The sequence below is a fragment of the Macrotis lagotis genome, chromosome 6, assembly GCF_037893015.1.
Source record: "Macrotis lagotis isolate mMagLag1 chromosome 6, bilby.v1.9.chrom.fasta, whole genome shotgun sequence".
Lineage (NCBI taxonomy): Eukaryota > Metazoa > Chordata > Mammalia > Peramelemorphia > Peramelidae > Macrotis > Macrotis lagotis.
The window spans coordinates 186,911,568-186,936,103 of record NC_133663.1 but is presented as its reverse complement, the minus strand read 5'-3'; the positions used below and the strand labels follow the sequence as shown (position 1 = coordinate 186,936,103).

General features: G+C 38.0%; 1 protein-coding gene across 7 annotated transcripts in view; it reads left to right on the top strand.

The window, feature by feature from the left end:
- Positions 1–22,624, top strand: part of C6H13orf46 (chromosome 6 C13orf46 homolog) — a 46,781-nt gene extending 24,157 nt beyond the window's left edge. The window contains exons 7-9 of one of the 7 annotated variants that reach the window (XR_012469560.1): positions 19,654–19,735; positions 19,938–20,029; positions 21,973–22,624. Coding sequence is in view for 3 of the 7 variants with exons in the window: in XM_074192119.1 (XP_074048220.1) it covers positions 19,654–19,720 (67 nt within the window). In the remaining 4 variants the exon portion in view is untranslated. Of the gene's footprint in view, positions 1–19,653; positions 19,736–19,937; positions 20,031–20,287; positions 20,366–21,972 lie in introns of those variants that run through there. The other 6 variants (XR_012469558.1, XR_012469557.1, XR_012469559.1 and 3 more) reach the window with 6 other exon arrangements.
- The last annotated feature ends 1,912 nt before the right edge of the window (positions 22,625–24,536 follow it).

Genomic DNA, 24,536 nt, shown 5'->3' with positions numbered 1-24,536 from the left:
ACTGGAAGGAGATGATAGGATAGTTCAGCTGGAGGATGAATAGAAACACCTGAAAAGCCCAAGGATGCCTCAGCAAAACAGGTGACAAAGTCCAGGATTTCTTAGGGTACAAGTCAGATGACTATATGGAGTACAGTAACAGTCAGGACAGATGGGATCAAAAAACCTGGTGGGTTCCAGCCTCATAGAATATATTGTTGGGAAAGGACCTGAGGGCCAGAGTGCAATGATGATTCTGCCATAGGAGTCTGGGCTAGATTTTGGTAAAGGGGTGAGATGTTAGGAACAGGGAAGTTGACATTAGCAAGAAGGCTTAGGAAAGACACTCTGAGGTATTTATGTTATCCAATATAGGCATGAATTTGAGAGGAAGGGGGAAAAGGTCCTCATTTTCACCTTTAGCTTTCCCTCTGTCCTTCCCCCTTTCCCTGCTAGGTGCTCTGGCCTGGCCCAAGAAAGGATTATAGGTGGCCTGGGACTGAGGAAGGAGAAGGAATACCAGCTTCTTAGTACTTGGAGGTGTACTAGAAGGAGTACTGGATCTAGAGTTTGGAAAGCCAGAATTCAAATCTAACTTCAGACACATACCTAGATGTGTGACTTGAACAAATCACTAGAGATCTTTATGCTTCAATTTCCTTATCTGTGAAATGGGGATGGCAATGGAACCCACCTCCTAGGATTGCTGTGAGCATAAAATGAGTCATTTATAAAATGATTTACAAACTTTAAAATGTTATATAAATGCTAGCTCTCAGTATTATTTTTAAGAAACTTTCAAGTACTACAGGGAAACAGTGGTGGTGGAGGGCAAGGAGGAATTGTTGCAAAATCACAAGAAAAAATAATCATAACAATTTTCATAAATTTCACAATTTTCAAAGTTTGTTTCACAACAGTTTAATTCTGGTTCCTTAGACCCATTGTTCTGAGACTCCCTTCTGTCTAAATTAGCCTTGAGGGGCGGCTAGGTGGCATAGTGGATAAAGCACCGGCCCTGGAGTCAGGAGTACCTGGGTTCAAATCTGGTCTCAGACACTTAATAATTACCTAGCTGTGTGGCCTTGGACAAGCCACTTAACCCTGTTTGCTTTGCAAAAAAAAAAAAACCCTAAAAAAAATTAGCCTTGAAATGAAATCACTTCTACATCTCCAGGTATGGATCTGGCTAGTCAGACTGCTGACTCCATTCTTTAAAAGCTACTTCTTCAGGTTCTCCATTATGACATGAAAGGGTGAGGGGTTAGGGCAAGGGAAGTTTCATTCTTCAGAAAGTTCCTCTCCCACTGCTTGATCTTTCCTGAAATTCAAAGCTGGTACCTTCTGCTCCTCTTCTTCCCCTTCTCGGTGATCAACAGGAAAAAGACTATCTTCTGTCTAGCTACCAAAGTTATTTCCTCCTCCCAATTAACTAACAAGTTCACAGCAATTGTTCTGGGGAAGAGGGTCTTTCCATAACTCAGAGATCAGAAAATGCCCTCTTGCACATTTTATATTCTCTAGTGTAACTCTTCTCTAAAGTTTTGTACTAGTAAGAATTTTAAGAGTAATTTTCCTCATTATTGTAAAAAAAATTTTCTTCTGCTAAACCAAAGTACCTAAGGCCCAGACCCCTTTGAGCTGTTCTTCCTTTCACTGAAAATTTCCATATAGGTTAATTTGGTCTCCAATTCTTAGGAGATTCCAAGTGGGTTACTCTACTCCTTATAAAAAACAACAGCCTCTGTGAGTAATAGGGATAGCCCCATTGCTGGCAAGTTGGGCTACACAGCTCCCTTCCTTTTGATCATCCTTTCTTCTGTCCTTCCTTCTTCCCTTCTCTTCTCCCTCCATCACTTCCTCCCTTTCTCTCTTTTTCTCCCTTTCTTTCTTTCTCCTCCTTGTACTTGTGGATCCTCTGCCCAAAGACCTAGTAAGATTTCTTGAGGTTTATAGGCCCCAAATCACTCTGATTCTTCTTGATTGGTCAACAGTGGGTCTCAAGATAAGTCCACTTAGCAATTGTTTGAACCATGATTGGTTCAAAGTGAATTCAAACAGCAAATGTTTCTGTTTTGAGAAGAAACCCAGAGGGTCTTCCCCTGTCAGATTGATTTTTCCTTTCTCTTTTTGAACTATGCAAAAGAGACCCTTTGCTTTCTTTTCTTTTTCTTTTTCTTAATCACTGAGGAACATCTTCTCCCAATGATGACAGGAAAATGGGAAGACCTCAGAGAGAGAGAGAGAGAGGGCTCATTTTAAATGAAAAAACTCACAGACAGACCATTTGACCCCAGAAGTAGGAAAGACTTAGATGTTAATTCACAGTTATTGCAAAGTTCATATATTATTACAGAGAGTTCACAAGTTGCCACATACTATTCACAGGTGACCACAAATAATTCTCTCTGGAGAGGCAACAAGATTGCAAGCTATTTAAAGGATAGCCAGAATAACAAAAGTTGAGGCTTAAGGGCAAAGAGGGAAAAGAAAGGAGGCATGACTAGGCTTAGACCCACACGGATACAGCATGGAGAAAGTTTTATAGAGTCCAAACTTTTATAGAGAATCTTGCCTACCTCCTCTGCAGGGAGGAGTCAAGGGAAAGGTCAAAGATATTCACCTGTGTGAGAAGTCGGTATTTGTTTTGGAAGACTGAGATCCAGGAGGGATAAGGAAATGGTTGCTTTGTATTATCTTGAGGAATTTACATTTGAGAAAAGGATTACACTGAACAATGGAGAAGGGAGTCAGAGTTCCACAGAAAATATCAGACAAGCACAGATAATAGTTCCTTAATATTAAAAGTCTAGATAAATATTTCTCCTTCAACAGGAGAAATCTGTACAACAGATGTCTGGTACATAGGTGCTTATTGAATGAATTCACTACTTGGCCACCTTCAGTTGCCATGCTGGGTTAAATTTAGGGTGCTCCACCCTGGGTAGACATGCTGGAAACTATATGTTGTTACAATAATTGCAAATAACAGGAATGTCTTGGCATATAGCAATATCAACATTTTCTTCCTCTTTCTGTATTCTTTCCTTCCCACCCCTAATTTAAGTAACTAGAAAGGGTGATTTCACCAGTCTTTCATGTGGCAAACAGTGCTTTGTCAGCATAACCTTCTTATAATCTTCTGGAGTCTCTGTGGGGAAGCAAGAGAAGATTGCCTGCCTCTAGAAGTGGCCTCCTGGGCTTCAATCTGGACATAAAAATTGATATTTGCCCTTGTTTTAGCCTCAGGGACTTCATAGATCCATGAGATGCAGAAACCTTATTGTAGCTACTTGTTCCATTTTTCTCCCTGAGAATAGTGAATGGAGTTGTTGCTCCCCTGGACAACCTCTGACAGAGAAACTAATAATTTATGAAAATGTCCAGTAAGGAAGGTAAGGAGAAGAAAGGGAAGAAGTGAAGGAGAGAAATGGAGTAAGAGGGAGAAGAAGAGAGTGAGGAAAAAAGTGTAGTAGGAGAAATAAGTGGGGTGGAGGACAGAGGGTTAACAGGGAAGGGTGAATCAGCAGATAGGGCAACAGCCCTGGAGTCAGGAGGACCTGAGTTTAAATACAGCATCAGACATTTGATACTTACTAGCTACGTGACACAGGAAAGTCGCAACCTCATTGACTTGCAAAAAAAAAAATAGTTTAAAGAATGGGATTTGGAAAGACAATAATTTCACTTACTTTAGTTTAAATCTTCATTTTGGAAGAGTGATAAATTGACTTGTAATTTGAGCTTTTGGCCATGAGCCAGGTTAAACTGGGAGTCTTGGTTTCATCTTCTATCTCCTTTGGTGAGATAATCTATTGATTGGTTTGGCAGCTGAAAACTGAAGTCTTGGATTTAGTGTCATTGAATTCATCTCCTTCCCTCATTTTTACAGATAAGGAAACTAAGTCTTAAAAGATGTATACAGTTCTATCTAAGGCAGACTTTGAACTCAGTCCTAACTCAAAATCTATTCCTTTAATTTCTGTGCCAAAATATATTTATACTTTTCTATAGAGAGAATCATCTGGGGATATTTAGAGATTGACAGATTTGAACCCAGGTTTTCCTGATTTCAAATTCAGTACTGCATGTACTATACTAACTAGCTGTCTTCCTGTAAGCAGATCAAGAAATTCTGTGAAAAATTACTTGCCTCTATCATTCCCATAGGGCCAAATTAACTGCAGTCAAAGATGGGACTTGAAACCAGGACTACATGACTCTGGGGGCAGCTTTCTAGCCACTAAAAAACAATTACCACTTACTGAGAAGGTGGAAGAGTAACCTTCCCTTCAAACAACATAAGAGCAAAGCAGGTCATTCTGATGTCACAGTTGACAGGTGGAATTTAAGTTAAATATAAAAAAGCTGGGAAACTGTCTAAGATGTAAAGCTTCCTGTACTCCAGTCAAGGTTAGAATTGGTGTGGAGACACCAAAGATTTAATACTTCCTCACTTCAACTGAATAAAATACCCCGAAAAACATGAACATGTGTCAATACTTCTATATCAAAGGACTCAAGAGCATTTTTCTTCATTGATTTTACAGAAAAAAAATCATTTTTTTGTTTGTACTAAATGACCCAGGGTTCTCTTATCACTCTCCAACAAAGAGTTAAACTAGACTGGGAAAGACTAAGTGAAATAAGTGCTATTCTTTTCTGTTTTTAATGAGTCAAACAGTGAGGAATCTGATCAAGTAAAACACCATGTGTTGGGTCAGACAAGAAGAAGCCTTATTGACTATTTGTCTTCTCATCGAAGTGGTGGGCCATATTAGAATCTTGAAATGTTGTATCTTTTCATCTGAAACAAAGATTTCCCCAATGTCAAAGGTGTGTATGTGTGTGTGTGTGTGTGTGTGTGTGTGTGTGTGTGTGTGTGTGTGTGCTCATGCAATGGAAAATACAGAAGAGGGAAATCGAGATCTTGGATCTTTTCATCATTGTTTGAATGCAATTTAACTCACAGCATATCAGTGCTTAAGCTATCACATACCACATAGAAAATTTTAAGGAAAATCAAGTTGATTTCTCTCCAAGACCCCCTGAAATCAGTCTGGTTCTGGCTCTGAGTCAAACCAATGACCTTGAGAAAAAGTATAGAAAGCCACATTCTCAGTTTTCCATTTTTGATCATGTCATTCTTGTCTTCTCTGCCAACTTATGAATGCATGCACCCTGACCAATCTGCTTCACCAAGAAGAGTACCTAGAAATGCCCAAGAAAGGGGGAATATTTAGCTTGGAGAAGGCTGAGAGGGAACAAGTAATTGAACAGTGGAGATTATGCTTGTGCTGGATAGCAGTAGAAGGCAAAAGGGGGAGCAATGGGTATAAGTTTCAGAGAGGCTTATTTAAGCTAGGCATCAGGTACAATCTTCCTAATAATTCATTGAAACTGTACAAAAGTAGAATGAGCTGCTTCAGGAAGTGGTGGGTTCCCCTTCCTTGGGGGTTCTTTAGGTGGGTTAAAGGGATGCTCAATTAGGACCTTCCTATTATGAGATTCTGGGAACCTCTGCTTTGCCTCTATTTAACTCAAAACTGGAATGACTCTATGCTAAAGTTACAAAAACAAATGCAAACAGTGGAATCCTACAGGAAAAAGTCTCTCTCCAATATTTTCCCCTCCCCATCTAGCTTTGCTGCCCCTTCCCGGAAATGGTATTTTTTCTAGGCTGATGAATAAATTTGTTGTATTTCTTCTTTAACTGGTAATCAATTCAAAAATATTATCTCATTTTATGCTCACAATACCTCAAGGTAGTAGATGAAATTATTGTCCCATTTTACAGATAAGGAAACTGAGATTATATATGGCTAGTGTCAGTGGTCAGATTGGAACTGGACACCATACCACCTAGGTGTCTTTCTGTAAACAGGCTAAGAATTCTGTGACCGACCACCTACCTCTAAGTTTCCCAAAGTAATCTCCACATGCTAGACTGCTTGTTCAGACCTTATAGGTTTAGATTCATTTACATACTGTACCTCACAGTGAGTTTAACTCTGTCAAATCAGTACTGGGGAAATTATTAAAAGTATGGAGTCAAGGGACATAAATGAACAATGAGCAATGAACCTTTTTTGTGTTTTTATTTATCAGAGACTTTAAGCCTTTCCAGTAATGTTTTAGTTCAACATCACACACAAAACATACAATATATACAAATATACATATGTACATACATATAATATATATCTTTGTGCCAAGGAAAGTGAAATTTGCAAGGTTTATATAAGTATGAGTATTTTATATCAAAGCAATATTTTTATGGAGGTGGGATTTTAATTTTGAATTTTTTACAATTTTTTCTCTAATCTTTCTCCCTCCCCCCACCCCCCACAGAAGGCAATCTGTTAGTCTTTACATTGTTTCCATGGTATACACTGATCTAAGTTGAATGTGATGAGAGAGAAATCATATCCTTAAGGAAGAAAAATAAAGTACTGTGCTGATTGTTGCACTAATGGAATAAGTAACCTTCATTAAGGTTGGTCATCACCCCCATATTATTGTTAGGGTGCACAATGTTCCTCTGGTTCTGCTCATCTCACTCAGCATCAGTCCATGCAAATCTTTCCAGGCTTCCCTGAATTCCCATCCCTTCTGGCTTCTAATAGAACAACAGTGTTCCATCACACACGTATACCACATTTTGTTAATCCATACCCCAATTGAAGGACATTTACTTAATTTCCAGTTCTTTGCCACCACAAACAGAGCTGCTATGAATATTTTTGTACAAGTGATATTTTTTATACATTACTAAAATATTCTAGTTTAAAAACAAACATAATAGCCCCTCTCCCACAAAAATATAGACCCTCGAGAGAAATAAAGTAAAGGAAAGAGGGGAGTCTGTGTTCTGATACCATCAGCTCTATCTTGGGTGGATCAGATTCTTTATGATAAGTCCATCATAAAAGTTACTTCCATATTATTCCACTGTTGCTGTTGCTGATTATAATTCTCTCCATCCATACCTCCCCACTACCATATATTATATTTTCTCTCTCCTTTCACTTTGTCTCTCTTCTGAAATGTACTGTAGGGTAGCTGAGTGGCACAGCAGACTGATCACTGGCCCTGAGGCCAAGAGGCCTGGATCACACATACCACCCCTGAGACCTAGCAACCACTCGGCCCTGTGGACAAGCCACCCAACCCCAGCCCCTTGCACGAATTAAAAAAGAAAATGTGTTATATCTGACTATTCTCTTCTATAATCTACCCTCTCCTCTATCACCCACATCCTCCCCCCCTTCCCCCTTTCCCACTTACTTCCTTTTTACTCTAGATATCCATACCCTATTGAGTGTGTATGCTGTTTCCTCTCTGAACCATTTCTGATGAGAGTGATGTTTCCCTCATTCCCCCTTGCCTTCTCCCCTTACATATCACTGCAAAAACTCATTGTAAAAAATATACCTTTTATATGAAATATCTTAGCCTATTCTACCTTGCCTTTCTCTTAGCCCCAGTGCATATCCCTTTTAGCCATTGACTCCATTTTTTACAATATAGTATATCTTCAAATTCAGCTCTCTCCTGTGCTTCATCTATAAAAGTTCCTGCTACCTACTCTATTAAATGAGAAGTTTCATATGAATATTATCAGTATAATTTTTCTATGCAGGAATACATGCAGTTCATCATAATTAAGTCCCTCATATTTTACCCTTCTCCTCCGCTCTCTATGCTTCACCAGAGTCCTGTATTTGAAGGTCAAACTTTCTGTTCAGCTCTGGTCATTTCAACAGTAACATTTGAAATTCCCCTGGTTCGTTGAAAGTCCATCTTTTCCCCTGGAAGAGGATGTTCAGTGTTGCTGGGTAGTTGATTCTCATTTGCATTCCAAGCTCTTTTGCCTTCTGGAATATTATATTATATTCCAAGCCCTTAATGAGTCCTTAATGTAGTTGCTGCTAATTCCTGTGTGATCCTGACTGCAGCTCCACCATATGTGAATTGTGTCCTTCTGGCTGCTTGTAATATTTTCTCTTTGACTTAGGAGTTCTGGAACCTGGCTATAATATTCCTGGGTGGTTTTTTTTGGATCTCTTTCCGGGGGAGATTGGTGAATTCTCTCAATTTCTATTTTGCCCTCTAATTCTAGGATATCAAGGCAATTTTCCTGTAGGATTTCTTTAAAAATGAGGTCAAGGCTCTCTTTCTGATCATCACTTTCAGGTAACCCAATAAGTTTTAAATTATCTTTCCTGAATCTGTTTCCAGATCAGTTGTTTTTTCAATGAGATATTTCACACTTTCTTTTTTTTTAATTTTTATTAAAGATATTATTTGAGTTTTACAGTTTTCCCCCAATCTTGCTTCCCTCCCCCCACCCCCACCCCACAGATAGAACTCCGTCAGTCTTTACTTTGTTTCCATGTTGTACCTTGATCCAAATTGGGTGTGATGAGAGAGAAATCATATCCTTAAAGAGAAGAGAAGTCTAAGAGGTAACAAGATCAGACAATAGGACATCTGGGGTTTTTTTTTTCTGAATTAAAGGGAATAGTCCTTGTACTTTGTTCAAACTCCACAGCTCCTTATCTGGATACAGATGGTACTCTCCTTTGCAGACAGGCTAAAATTGCTCCCAATTGTTGCACTGATGGAATGAGCAAGTACTTCAAGGTTGAACATCACTCCGATGTTGCTGTTAGGATGTACAGTGTTTTTCTAGTTCTGCTCATCTCACTCAGCATCAGTTCATGCAAATCCCTCCAGGTTTCCCTGAAATCCCATCCCTCCTGGTTTCTAATAGAACAATAGTGTTCCATGACATACATATACCACAGTTTGCTAAACCATTCCCCAATTGAAGGACATTTACTTGATTTCCAATTCTTTGCCACCACAAACAGGGCTGCTATAAATATTTTTGTACAAGTTATGTTTTTACCCTTTTTCCTCATCTCTTCAGGGTATAGGCCCAGTAGTGGTATTGCTGGGTCAAAGGGTATGCACATTTTTGTTGCCCAGTTCCAAATAGCTCTCCAGAAGGGTTGGATGAGTTCACAGCTCCACCAACAGTGTAATAGTGTCCCAGATTTCCCACATCCCTTCCAACAATGATCATTATCCTTCCTGGTCATACTGGCTAATCTGAGAGGTGTGAGGGGGTACCTCAGAGAAGCTTTAATTTGAATTTCTCTAATAATTAATGATTTAGAGCATTTTTTCATTTGGCTATGGATTGCTTTGATCTCCTCATCTGTAAATTGCCTTTGCATATCCTTTGACCATTTGTCAATTGGGGAATGACTTTTTGTTTTAAAAATATGACTCAGTTCTCTGTATATTTTAGAAATGAGTCCTTTGTCAGAATCATTAGTTGTAAAGATTGTTTCCCAATTTACTACTTTTCTTTTGATCTTGATCACATTGGTTTTATCTGTGCAAAAAGTTTTTAATTTAATGTAATCGAAATCATCTAATTGGTTTTTAGTGATGTTCTCCAACTCTTCCTTAGTCATAAACTGTTCCCCTTTCCATAGATCTGACAGGTAGACTAGTCCTTGATCTTCTAATTTGCTTATAGTATTGTTTTTTATGTCTATGTCCTGTAACCATTTGGATCTTATCTTGGTAAAGGGTGTGAGGTGTTGGTCTAATCTAAGTTTCTTCCATACTAACTTCCAATTATCCCAGCAGTTTTTATCAAAGAGGGAGTTTTTATCCGAGTGGCCTGACTCTTTGGGTTTATCAAACAGCAGATTACTATAATCCTCTCCTGCTTTTACACCTAGTCTATTCCACTGGTCCACCACTCTATTTCTTAGCCAATACCAAACAGTTTTGATGACTGATGCTTTATAATATAATTTTAGATCGGGTAGTGCTAAGTCACCTTTGTTTGCATTTTTTTTTCATTAAGCTCCTGGCAATTCTTGAGTTTTTATTTCTCCATATGAATTTACTTACAATTTTTTCGAACTCATTAAAGTAATTTTTTGGAATTTTGATTGGTAGGACACTAAACAGATAGTTTAGTTTTGGTAGAATTGTCATTTTTATTATATTAGCTCTACCTATCCATGAGCAGTTGATATTTGCCCAGTTATTTAAATCTGATTTAATTTGTGTGAGAAGTGTTTTATAATTGTTTTAAAAAAGATTCTGAGTCTGTCTTGGCAAATAGACTCCCAAGTATTTTACACTGTCTGAGGTTACTTTGAATAGAATTTCTCTTTCTAGCTCTTCCTGCTGTTTCTTGCTAGTCATATATAGGAAAGTTGAGGATTTATGGGGGGTTATTTTATAACCTGCAACTTTGCTAAAATTGCTAATTGTTTCCAGTAGTATTTTGGAGGATTTCTCGGGATTCTCTAGGTAGACCATCATGTCATCTACGAATAGTGAGAGTTTTGTCTCTTCCTTCCCAATTCTAATTCCTTTAATTTCTTTTTCTTCTCTAATTGCTGATGCTAACATTTCTAATACAATATTGAATAGTAGTGGGGATAATGGGCATCCTTGTTTAACCCCTGATCTTATTGGGAATGCCTCTAGCCTCTCCTCATTGAGTATAATGCTTGTTGATGGTTTCAGATAGATATTGCTAATTATTTTAAGGAACAGTCCATTTATTCCTACACTCTCTAGTGTTTTTAATAGGAATGGGTGCTGTATTTTGTCAAAAGCTTTTTCAGCATCTATTGATATGATCATATGGTTTCTGATAGGTTTGTTATTGATATAATTGAGTATACTATCAGTTTTCCTAATATTGAACCAACCCTGCATTCCTGGAATAAATCCTACTTGATCATAATGTATTGTCCTAGTGATGACTTGTTGTAGTTGTTTTGCTAAGATTTTATTTAGGATTTTTGCATCTATATTCATCAGGGAAATAGGTCTATAATTTTCTTTCTCTGTTTTAACTCTTCCTGGTTTAGGTAACAGTACCATATTGGTTTCATAGAAAGAGTTAGGCAGAGTTCCATCTTTCCCTATTTTTCCAAAGAGTTTATATACAATTGGAACCAATTGTTCCTTAAATGTTTGGTAGAATTCACTTGTGAATCCATCAGGCCCTGGAGATTTTTTTTTTTTAGGGAGTTCACTAATGGCTTGTTGAATTTCTTTTTCTGAGATAGGGTTGTTCAGGTATTTAATCTCTTCTTCATTTAACCTGGGCAACTTATATTTTTGTAAGTATTCATCCATTTCACATAGATTATCAAATTTATTGGCATAAAGTTGGGCAAAATAATTTTGAATTATTACTTTAATTTCCTCCTCATTGGTGGTGAGTTCACCTTTTTTCATTCATAATACTAGCAATTTGGTTTTATTCTTTCTTTTTTTAATCAGATTGATGAGAGGTTTATCAATTTTATTGGTTTTTTCATAATACCAACTTTTGGTTTTATTTATTAATTCAATAGTTTTTTTGCTTTCAATTTTATTAATTTCTCCTTTAATTTTTAAAATTTCTAATTTGGTATTTGGGGATTTTTGATTTGTTCTTTCTCTAATTTTTTTAGTTGTATGTTACTTCATTGATTTCCTCTGTCTCCAATTTATTCATATAAGCATTTAGAGCTATAATATATCCCCTGAGAGTTGCTTTGAATGAATCCCATAGGTTTTGGTATGTTGTTTCATTATTATCACTATCTAGGATAAAATGGTTAATTCTTTCTATAATTTGTTTTTTTTTTGTCCACTCATTTTTTAAGATGAGGTTATTCAGTTTCCAAATTGCTCTGAGTCTATATCTCCTTGGCCCAGTATTGCATATGACTTTTATTGCATTGTGATCTGAGAAAGATGTATTCACCATTTCTGCCTTTCTGCAGTTGATCATTCGGTTTTTATGTCCTAGTACATGGTCAATTTTTGTATAAGTTCCATGTACTGCAGAGAAAAAGGTATATTCCTTCCTATCCCCATTCAGTTTCCTCCATAAGTCTACCATATCTAATTTTTCTAACAATCTATTTACCTCCCTAATTTCTTTCTTGTTTGTTTTATGATTTGATTTATCTAGATCTGATAGCGGGAGGTTGAGGTCTCCTACTAGTAGAGTTTTTCTGTCTATGTCTTCCTGTCATTCTTTCAGCTTCTCCTCTAAGAATTTGGGTGCTGTCCCACTGGGTGCATATATATTCAATATTGAAATGACTTTATTGTCTATGGTACCTTTTAGGAGGATAAAGTTTCCTTCCTTATCTCTTTTAAGGCTATCTATTTTTGCTGCTGCTTTGTCTAAGGATTGCTACCTCTGCTTTTTTTACTTCAGCTGAAGCAAAATATCTTTTGCTCCAACCTTTTACCTTTACTCTATATGTATCTCTCTGCTTCAAATGAGTTTCTTGTAAGCAGCATATTGTAGGATTCTGTTTTTTAATCCACTCTGCTATTTGCTTAGGTTTTAAGGGAGAGTTCATCCCATTCACATTCAAGGTTATGATTACTAATTCTTTATTGCCCTCTGTTTGTATTTCCCCCCTTTTCCCCCCTTTTTCCATATTCCCCAGTATTTTTTTTGAATACCACTCCCTTCAGTGTTTTTGCCCTCCTATATCACACCCTCCCCTTTCTTTCCCCTTTCCCTGTTCCCTTCCCTTCCTTTTGTTATTTCCCCTTATTTCCTCCACTCCCCTTCCCTTTCTCTGTCCCCCTTCCCCTTTTCCCCTTTTACTTCTTTAAAGGTTAGATGTTTTATAAGTTAACTGAGTATGTGTAGGTTGACTTTAAGCCAAGTCTGATGAGAAGAAGATTCAGGTGTTTCTCCTCTACTCCCTTCTTCCCCTCCATTACCGCAGGTTTTTTGTACCTCTTAGTGTAATGAGATTTGTCCCATTCAATTCCCCTCCCTCCTCCCGTCTCTTTCCTGTCCCCCTTTTTAGGGAGGTAGTGTATTTTTTTTAGATCATTCTATCTAAGTCATAGAAAATTCTGAGAGCCTGTCCCTTCTAGTTCTGTATATTCTGTTGAATAGAGTCAAAATTCCTGAGAGTTATTAGAGTCTTTCTCCCCAGTGGAGTTAAAGCCAGTTACATCCCATTCGATATCAGTCTCATGGATAGGTCATGGATGTCCATCATTTCTGGCTAGGTATATTCTTTCTGTTAGAGTTACATTTCTCAGGATTTATGAGAGTCTCTTCTCCCCCCACCCCATGCTGGGATATAGCCAGTTTCAACTTGCTGGATTGCATTTTTTTCCTTTTACTGCCCCCCCCCTTTTTACCTTTTCATGTGTCTCTTGAACCTCCTGTTTGATATCCAAATTTTCTGCTTAGCTCTGGTCTTTTCATCAGAAATTTTTGGAATTCTTCCATTTCGTTAAATGTCCATCTTTTTCCCTGGAAGAGAAGGCTCAGCTTTGCAGGAAAGTAGATTCTTGGCTGCATTCCAAGCTCCCGTGCTCTTCGAAATATCTCGTTCCAGGCCCTTCGATCCCCCAAAGTTGATGCAGCCAGGTCCTGCGTGATCCTTACTGTGGCTCCTTGATATTTAAATTGTTTCTTTCTGGCTGCTTGCAGGATTTTCTCTTATCTGATAGTTCTGGAGTTTGGCCACAACATTCCTTGGTGTTTTCATTTTAGGATCTTTTTCTGGTGGGGATCGATGTATTCTTTCAATAACTACTTTGCCCTCCGATTCGATGATGTCAGGGCAGTTTTCCATCACTAGATCCTGTAATATTAAGTCCAGGCTTTTTTTTTCTCTTCAACGTTTTCAGGAAGTCCTATAATTTTCAGGTTGCCCCTCCTCGATCTATTCTCAAGGTCAGTGGTTTTGTTGATGAGGTATTTCACATTTGCTTCTATTTTTTCTATTTTTTGATTTTGTTTAACTGACTCTTGCTGTCTCATGGAGTCATTAGTTTTTGTAGACTCCATTATTTTTTTGGGGGAGGAGTTTTCTTCATTAACCTTTTCCAATTGGTCAATTCTACTTTTGAAAGAGCTTTCCATTTGACCAATTGAGGTTTTGAGAGAATTAATTTCTTTTTGCATTTGCTCATTTGAGGATCTGAGAGAATTGTTCTCATTTTGTAATTGTCCAAGTCTACTTTCTAAGGTTTTGTTTTCTTGTTGCAAGGTATTTATTGTCTCCCCCAAATTTTCCAGTTGATTTTTAAACTCCTTCCTTATTTCTTCAAGGAAGTCTTTAAGTGCTGGAGATCAGATTGTATTCTCCTCAGATGCTCCAGGTCTCTCTGGGTTGGGGTCTTTCCCTTCCAGGAATTTTTCTATGGATCCACCTTTCCGCTGACCCTTCTTCATTATGCTAAGACCTTGAGTTGGGTGGGGCTGGTTCACCTGGGCTTGGGATCTCTAAAGGCTTTACTGAGTGCAGTTTTGCTGGCTGGCCAGTAGGAGGTGCTGGTTGCCCTCTCTGGGGTGTCTGTGACCTTGGTTGTGAGGCCTTCTCCCTTTGCTTGAGGGAGGGAATTGGAGCTATTGAATTCTTTTGCCTTCTATCAATGGTGGGCTTTACCCTGGCCTGAGGTGATTCCTCAGCTGGGCTGGTTCTTTTGCTCACACACCTGGGCCTGAGGCAGAAGTAATTTGCATTTGTTTGGGAGGAGGCCTCAGTGCAATGGAGGCTTGGGCTCAGAGTTTCTCAGACCCGAGGAGCCCAGGGATGGTGTCCGCAGCTCTCCTGCACCAGACCTCTCCCCGCAGCCCCTTCCCCAAGCTCCAAGGGGACAGCACCAAAACCAGCGCCTCTGCTTCCCCACGGACCCAAGCCCCCTTTGTCCAGCTCCACTGCTGATCCAACAGGTCCGGCTCTCGGACCCTCAGACTCCCAGTTCTGATTCAGCTGTTGATCTGGCTGATCTTCCCTCGGAGCTCAGACTCACCTGCTGGTACTCAGCCAAGGATGCTGCAGGAGACAAATCCTGAGGTAGATTTTCCTCTCCTGGCTTTTCTTTTTGGGTTTCCTGGTTCAGATTTCTTTTAAGAGGTTTGTTTCATGTGAAAAATGGGGAAGAGATCAGGAGACTTTAGAACTGTGCCTGTCTTCTCTCTGCCATCTTGCCCAGAAGTCCGATATTTCACATTTTCTTCTAATTTTTCATTCTTTTGAAGTATTGTATCTTGACTTCTCTTAAAGTCATCAGTTTCCTTTAGCTCCATTCTACATCTGAAGGATTTGTTTTCCTCAGAGAGTCAAAGCAATATTTTTAAAAGTATCTTTCATTGTCCTGTGCTCCACAGCATGTTGTTTTATACAATATGAATTGACTGTCCCCCAACTCCTGGTTTTGCTAAGGGGACCTTTAAATCTGAATTACTTGATACTTGTTAAATCTTGGAGACCACAGTCTAAGGGGACTTTCTCTAAGGATTCAGTTGACCTCTGGTTTTCTCTCCTATCCTCTATGAACTCTATGGATTTTTTTAAAGGAAAGACTTTTTTGGTTCAAAGTTTTTTTTAAAGTTTATTTATTTAAGGCAGTGGGGTTAAGTGACTTGCCCAAGGTCACACAGCTAGTCAATCATTAAATGTCTGTGTTCAAATTTGAACTCAGGTCCTCCTGACTCCAGGGCTTGTGCTCTATCCACTGTATCACCTAGCTGCCCCCTGGTTCAAGGTTAAAATAGCTTTTCCATGATCTATTCTCTACTTAGGCAAGTCAAAGTCTTCATATGATTGGACCATATGTTTTGGATTATAATAATATTCAGGGTTAAACTGGTAGATGTTTAATAACCAGGTCTCTAGTGGAAAAAAGTTTGCCTGACACATTTTAAAGTTTAATCTGCACTACTGATGTTTTATTTATCACTTTCATAAGTCTAGGCAATCAGTAAAGCTATATAAATCAAGCTCTTGATTTGTAGTGATTATTGATTTTCAACTTCATTTAACAATGAAGATAATTGGGTTCAAGATGGCTCCATTGCCTCTGCCTTTATATTAGAGTTGCCTGCAGAATAAAAGATGTGAGGTGTCAAGTTCGAGGGTGAGGGGAAGGATGGAAATCATAATCCTCTTGGCCTGGGTTCCCCTTTAGGAATTTTGGGAAAATTTATTCCTTTACTTGCAATACTGGCCATGATACTTCCACCCATTTATCTAGCCATCAATCTGTGTTTTATTGGAAGGACTATTATATATTGCTATCATATATTTTATTATATATATAATTATTTTAGTATATATGTTTTATTCATAGGGAACAGTGTTTTTATAAGGAAAGAACAATCATAATGTTATACACTCTCTAAGTGAATTGTAATATTCAAACGGATCTATGATCTTGTAAATTTGGTTATTATCTCCAGAGGTTCAAATCACAATCCATCCACATCTGCTTATACTGTGTGACTTCTGTGCAGAAGTATGCCACAAGAAGGTCACCCAGTCTGTTAGAAGCTTGTCTTTTTCTTCTGATATTGGAAAGGTCTCGGCAGAGCCCTCTGTTGTTCTACCTATCTCACTTGTGACTTGCTCATTTTCTCTTTCTATCATATTCCTTGATTTCTGCTTTTTATCCATTCTTTGAATATTTTATTTTATTTTTTTATTTTGTAATAGTAAAATATATGTTTCAGCTTTCTTGTGAATACCTAGACTAGAAGATGGAATGTTGGACTGGATCAGGAAAACTAGAATTTTAATCTTGCTTCTTTTCATTTAACAACCATGTGATCATGAGCAAGTCTTTTACCAAGCTTTCTGAGCCTCAATTTCTTCATCTGTAAAATAAGGAGATTAGACTACATGGCCTCTAAGGTCCCTTCTAGCTTTAAATATTTAATAATTCTATTACACTATGAATCATACTGTCCCAAAGCCTGATACAAAAATATTTCCTAGTGGTTCTCTCCCAGTCTCAGAATGAGGACTTTGACATTTTGGGAACCCATGATTCTCTCTGGGTCTCCTTGGTTCTGCCAGTAGAAATGAGCTAAAGCAATTTCTTTTCCTGGAGTAGCTAAGTGGTATGGTGGATAGGTTACTGGTCTTGGAATCAGGAAAGACCTGAGTTTAAATCTGGTCTCAGCCACTACCTGTGTGATCCTGGGCAAGTCATTTAACCTCTGTTTACTTCAGTTTTCTCAATTGTAAAATAGGGATAATAACAGCACTTTCCTCAAAAAGTTGTTGCAAGGATCAAATTGTAAATCACTTAGCACATAGTAGCTAAGCCCATACTTAGTATTATGAGCACTGACCTATAGTGGGTACTATGTAAATCCTTACTTCCCTTCCCTGGTATGACTATGATTACAGATCGTATGGGTTTGGAGATTTGATTGCTAAGTTTTCAGTGTGAGTATAGCATTTATAACAAATACAACAAATGAGGACTTAATTCATTGTTTTGTAAATTGTTTAAACTTATTTTTCAAAGAATCAACCTTTAACATTTACCATCACGTACCTGACAACTGTTGTTGTGGAGCTCATGATTTAATGAATAAGAAGCCAGATCAGGGATTTACCCTTACTTGAACTCACCAGGGCCATCTTTTAGAGATGATATAACCTCCAAACTTAGAGAGCCAGCACCAGTTGAATTAGATGGGACTTCAGTTTGGGGCAGTATCTCATAACCACTACCTCCCTATGCTTTTCCAGGAGAATAATCCTATTGGTCCTAAAGTCTAACAAAACACTCAAGTTATTGCCTAGTTTCATAAAATAGTATTATATTCATATTGATAATTAGCAAAATTGTTAATTCTTAATTTCTACTAACAAAAATAATATGAATGTCATTAATAATAGTTATGTATTACTCTAGTGCCCTGCAGAGAACTTTACATAAAATATTTCATTTGATCCACATAATGACTTTGTAAATGTAGGTACTATTATTGTTCTCAGATAAGGAAACTGCAATTGAGAAAAGAGACTTATTCTATTATATAGGCAATGGGGGTCTGAAGCAGAAGTTGAGCTCTGTTTTCTTGACTCCCAAGTGTAGCATCCTATCCAGAAGCCACCAAATATTTAGATATAATTATTCAAATCATCTATGGCCATCAGGTTCAACAATAACTCAGATTTTCATAGCATTTAAAAATCATAAAGTACATTTTCCTCACAACAATTTTGTGAGTGAAGTTGCTTGGGTAGCATCATACCCATTTTATAGACAGGTAAACAAAGAGAATTTAAGGTTCTACTTAATGTGACATTGCAATGTCAAAATTTAAGCCTTTATCTCCTGATTCTTAAGTGCATCACTCCTTCCAATATACTGGATTGTACTAGAACCAGTCCTAGGTTTAAAAAAATTATGTATGCCCTTAGACCTGTCTATACTAGTTCATCCAAAATTATTGGGGAAGCTCAGAAGTCAAAATTCTCATCTTAAGGAATAATGCACTAGAAAACTCAGGTCCATGGTCTTCTTTGGGCTCTTCAACCTGTTGTTCTAGTTCACACATCTGATTTCAACTTATAGCTGGGTTTTCTGGTGCTCCTGGATGAAATAGGATGTTGAGAACCTTCTCCATTAGACATTCCATCACCAGACTTGAAAACTAAGTCAGGAGTTATAGAATATCTTAAATCTATAATCCTATTCATAAACCCTATGAACCTATGCATTATACTATCTCAGTATCCAACACAGAGTACTCCCAGAGTTCCTGTCCCAGTCCCAGTCCCAGTTTCACTCCTAGTATGGGAGTTTTGTTTTTTGAAGCTAGCCTACAAGTCACATTTCACAGGGTCAACATCCTACTGCCATGTGAACTTAAACCTCGTGACCCACCCTCTCTGGTAGTGCTGCTTCTCTTTATGAAGACTGACAAGTTTGTTTATAGCAGTCAGTCCCAGAATTTATTGAATAAATCTATGGATTTTAAAATATAAAGAGTTTTGCAGTTTAAGGCAAATGAGCAATGATCTCTTCATCTCCCTCATTTTAACCTTTGGAAATGAAGACAATTGGGAGATGCCTTTGTAGGGGACTCTGAACTTGCAATATTCCAGTCCAGTACACAAACAGTCTTAATTCCAGATGGATAGCACTCAAGCAAGAAGAGACAGGCCAATGCTGATTGGCATGGAGCCTCTCAGGAAGGCGGCCTTATGCTGATGCATGATGACTAGAGTCTGTTTTCCTGGCTCACTCATCTCATTCCCCTCCGTCCTCCCACCTTGTTCTTCCTCAGAGTTGGCAAACATTTTCCTTCCACAATTTTCCTAGAAAATCCTTCACTGGTTATCAGGCTCCCTGGCCTGGTTCATTTCCTAGCCAAGAAACTAGATTTGAATCTGAGTTATAATCAAGGACAGTGTAACCTTAAGGGTTGGTCATTATGATACAAGGGTTTGAAAGAAGGAAAGTCAATATTAGAGTTAGCAGACCTAAAATAATGTGAACATGCTTCTGAATTCCTTTAGGTAAGTTTTATTGATAAATTTGGTATTGGAGGTAGAATGCGTAATGGTCCATACCACCAGAGATAGATGCTTGTTTTCTTCAGCCTACAATGGGGAGCAGTAAAAGTTGTGAGGAAATCTAAGCAAGATAGAGAGACAGGGACAGAGACTGAGACAGAAAGAAAGAGTAGTGATAAGGAAGAAAGGACAGTAGGGAAAAGGGAGAGATCACTGCAATAAGGAAAAGTTCCTAAAAGTAAGATGTTGTTCTGGATACAACCAGCTGGCAAAGCAGTATACTCAAGTTACTGCTATTCACATTATTTTCTTTCCTCCTTGTGGTTTCCAGATCAAAGACTATGTGGATATGCTGTTTTCCATTCACATCCAAGAAGAAGTCAAAAGAAAAATCATAGTAACCTCCTTAGAAGGTAACTAGAACTCTGAAAGGACACGTGTTGCCATTGTGAAGGAAGGGGAAGCTGAAGGACAATGTGCTTGAGATTATCATCAGTTTGGTCTTCCCTCTTCCTTTCAATTTCCTTTTGCCAAGTTTCCCTACCCAGAAAATTTTCTTTGTCTTCTACAGTCTGGTCAGTAATCTGTCTTTTTCTTTTTTCTACTTTTGGGAAGGCCAGATTTCGAGGGAATGAAGAGCCCCAACCAAATCAATATGATGACAGATTCTTCCCTTTTAAAAGAAGAAGGCTGTCCTCAAGTTTAAGGTGGGGCCTGGGCATGGGAGGGGATTAATCTACCTGAATACCTGAATAGAAGGGAAAAAATTAAGCAAATTATATATATATATATATATATATATATATATATATATCTATATATCTATATATGTGTGTATATATATCCACCTGAGTCTGTTGATGGACTAAAGATCCATGGGAGTATGATGTGGAAAATAACTAGTGTGAAAAGTAGCCCTTTTAAAAAAGACAACCTAATGAGTGGTGAATGTGATGTTTTTATAGGAAAAGAAGAGAAAATGATTTCAACTTTAGCTTCCCTTCCTGCTCATCTCCAGTGATTACAGAAATCCCTCATTTTTATATCAACTTGTTATATGGAATTGTTATATGGAATTTTGAATTTATAGAAATGATGAAGTAGAACTTGAGGCATTTTCAGTCTACCATATCATGCATTAGGTAATAGAACCTATTGATAAAGCAATGTTTTAGAGTCCAACTATATTCAGTTCTGGTCTCCCTTGGGAGGACAAAATCTCTGTGCACCAAGGGGAAATTGAGGCAAAGATACAGTTCTATGTATCTACCAGCCCATGAAACTGAATGGTAGGGAAGTAATGGAAGAGAAGTTCTTGAATAGGAAACGTGCTGCCAAACACTCCCAGTAGGCACAGAATTGCTATTGAGTGGCATATCTCTATCTCACCTCCATTAAATTTTTGATTCATTCTATTTGAAGAGTCTTGGCTTGCGGGAATAGATTTCAGGGAATAGATTTCAGGGCTTAGGAAAGGAGTCAATGAAAATCTAGGATTTGCTTTGCATTCAGTTTGATTGCAACATATCTGCTTTGTAATGCAAGATACTGATTCTGTGATCATATTTTTATCTTAATTCTTTCCTTGGACATCTAGAGAGCAAATTTATGACCCCATTGTACATTCTCCAGGAGACTGTGCCTTCTGTCTCAGGAATATTATAACTTTCTTAGCTATTACTTTCCTAGTCAAGGGAAGTAATTCATGCTTGAAATGGAAGAGTACTGTGACCAAATTAACAAAGTTGTTCAGGTCTAGGATCCAAATCATGAGGATACAGCCTAAGACATAAGTCTGGGTGGCACTGTAATGTATATTGTCCTGTATATATCACCTCTCCCAGACTTGGGACATCCTCCTTAGGCAGATTGGCACTACACCTCCTCAAAGGTTCAAAGAGCAAGAGAAACCAACTTTATAATGTTGAGCAATCTCTACTTATAATAAATTCACTTAATTTAAAATGACCTTAAGATCCTAGATTTAGAATTATATGGGAATTTAGTAGTTTAGTGGGAGATAACTGGTTCTAGAGTCAGAGGACATGAAGTCAAATCTCAACTCTGATGCTTTTTTTACCTGGATGGCCTTGACAAATCACTTAACTTCTCTGGGTCTCAGTTTCCTCATCTGTAAAATGAGAGGGATGGATTAGATGGATTTTGAGGTTTCTTTCAACTCCAGATATTTAATTCTTAAATGTTTTTCTGGTTTAGCAACCCTCACTGTTGTTGTTGAATCTTTTCAGTTGTGTTGTGTTCAGTTGTGTTCAGTTTACCCCATGGTCATGGATTTTTTGGGGGGGCAGAGATACTGGAATGGCTTGCTATTCTTTCTCCAGCTCATTTTACAGATGAGAAATTGAGGCAAACAAGATTAAGTGACTTGCCCAGGGTCTCATAGATGGTGTCTAAGGCCAGATTTGAACTCATCAAGATGGGTGTTCTTTATCTTCAGACCCAGTGCTTCATCTACTCCTGCAACCACCTAGCTGCCTCAGCAAATTCAAGAGAGGGTGAAGAATCCACAGAGAGGCAAACTTGGTTGTCTTGGCTCAGAGCTATCCCACAAAGGAGGTGGGAGAGGGTCTGGGTCAGAATCTAGCTAAACTAAAAGCTAGGGACAGATGCTTGTTTTCTCTGTGTGCAGGGAGATGAATGTTGTCACTATCACAGAGAAGGGTTCTGACCAGGTGGACAAAGAGAGTTGCTCTGGGACAAGCCATGACCAGCCTGGAGGGGCCACATTTGCAGAAGATCAACTGCAGACCTCCCACAAAAAATTAAAATCTGAGAAAAAGAAAGCAGTTGAAATGGGGAAATGTTTCTATTTGTAGCCTGGGGAAAACCCAACTCAATATATAGACTTGAATTTACATAGTTGACAAAGTAGAGAACTAATTCTTTCTGTGATTTCAAGATAAACTTAAGAAAATTGTGGGTTGTTGCAAAATATTAGATGCAGCACAAATTGATAAATAGCCTAGTTCTGGTAAACTCTGTAAATACCAACAACAAAAAAAGTTAGACTAAAATCTGGCAAATCTCTTGTATAAGAGGTGGATTCAATGGGAGACTGGCTAAAAAATAGATATTTTTTAGGAAAATGGAGAGTGTCTGACACCAAGATATGACCTACATCTTTGCCAAGGTGACTCTGATTTGCTTATATCTAGTCATGCTAAGATGACCAGTTCTTCGGTCAAAGAACAAAAATATACCAATCCAATCTCCCCTTTAAGAACTCATAGTAGGTCAAATTCAGTACACTTACCTGGTATACACCCCTCATAAGCACAGTCAAGAGACCTAGAAGGAAGAACCAAGTTCTTCTGGAAGAAGAACATTTCAGAACAACCCATAGATAAGAGGAATGGGCATCTTTAAGGCAGAACATGTAGACAAAACCATCGAATGCATGCTGTGCAGAGAAAGGAAAAATTAAAAAAAACTATTTGGGAGGCCCTCACTAAAGGACTGTTTTGTATGGTTTTTAGGAAGTTTGAAAACTTTTAAGTTTCAACTTGGTTCTGATAAAACAAAAAAAGTAGAGACCCATTCATAAAACATGTGCATTCATTTAAAAAAAAAATTCTACTCTGTTACCCTCCTACCTGAATCCCTGGAAGGAAATGGAATGGAATGACCATTTTATTGGGTTCCATTCTGGAGCGTTTAGTCCATGAGCATTGTTTGAATATACTCATAGTACAAAACATTTTTTAAGGCTGTTTGGGCATTCCTTTTGATTTTTGGTCAAAAACTATATTTTGATCAGGAGTTACACTAAGTAGGACCTTCCCATAAACCAAGAGAACAAACAGTATAGATTTGGCAAACATTTTTCTTTGTGTAGCTCCAGTTTTTACTCCACAACATTACAAATGCTCAGTAAACACTTGTTGACTTCTTTCATTCATAAAATACTCTGCTTGCAGTGTGTAGAGAAACAACATTTTGTATGCAGTATGAAAGTTTTTAAAATGATGTCCAGGAATCCCTGAGGGTTCCCATTTTTAGTGAAAGCTCTTTGGGATCCTCAATCATTATTAAAAATATAAAAGGGTCCTCTAAACAAAACTTTTGAGAATCACTATGCAGTGGATTATGGGGTAGCCTAGAAGTTAGAAATACTTAAAATAAACCTTACCCCTGACATTTATCAGCTGTATGACCCTGGACAAAATCATTCAATTTCTTAGTGCTTTGCCACCTTTCCCCTTCAATCCCTCCTGTAACTCTCTTAGAGAATTCCCATAGTTCTGGGTCTATTACTAATTTAGCAATTTTGGACTCTTATTATTCACTAGCCTTGACTGACTTGTACCTAGTACAAACTTGCCTTGCTTTAAGCTAACCAAATAATTGAAAATTCAAATTTGAAAAAACCTACTATAAATTTAGAGACCTGTATTTAGTCTGTAAAAAATGGTGGCTAAGAATTATTTTAAATAGAAATGCCTCCTGGAGTGTTTGTGATAGGATTCGATTTTCAAATATTTTATTAACTTGAAACTTTGCCTGAATACTGAAGAGAGGGTGGTGGTCTGTGTGGTGTGCTTTAAGAAGTAAGAATCTTGGCTTGATTTTGAAATTCCTTGGGTGTCAAATTTCAAGATCAAATCCTAAAGAAGAATCAGTTGGCCAAAGATCATCATCATTCACACAGGGTCTGGAAATGAGATCTCTTCTTAGTATCCAGAAAGACCTTGCTGGAGTTATTTTTGTAGCCTTTTCTCCTGGCACTACCTGGATTTTTCAGGTAGCAATTGAGGTAGAAGTCAGAGTGGTTCATTTCCTGGGTGATGAGAGGCCTGCTTAAGAGTATGCTTCCTTGTTGCATCTTCCAAACCAAAGTCAGGAGGTACATACATATCTGACTTTATAGACTAATATTCACTGACCTTTCCCCAGAGAATGATGTAACACCAAACTTTTCCATAGCAAATGAGTAGCACTCTCCTACCTGCACAAGCTTTCTCTCTATCCTCTTGGTATTTGTTCTGTTGCCATCAGTGCTATCTACTGTTTTCCATGAACCAGTAGAAAAAATGGACCTCTCCCAGAAAAGAGATGAGATAGAGAAAAGATACAAACCTTTTGGAAGAGAAGAAACCATTAAGTTCCTAGGAAGATATTTTGAAAAAACAGATTATGTATCAAAATAAATACTCAAAGCAAATAGAGATGTTGACCTTGATTCAGCTGGCTGTT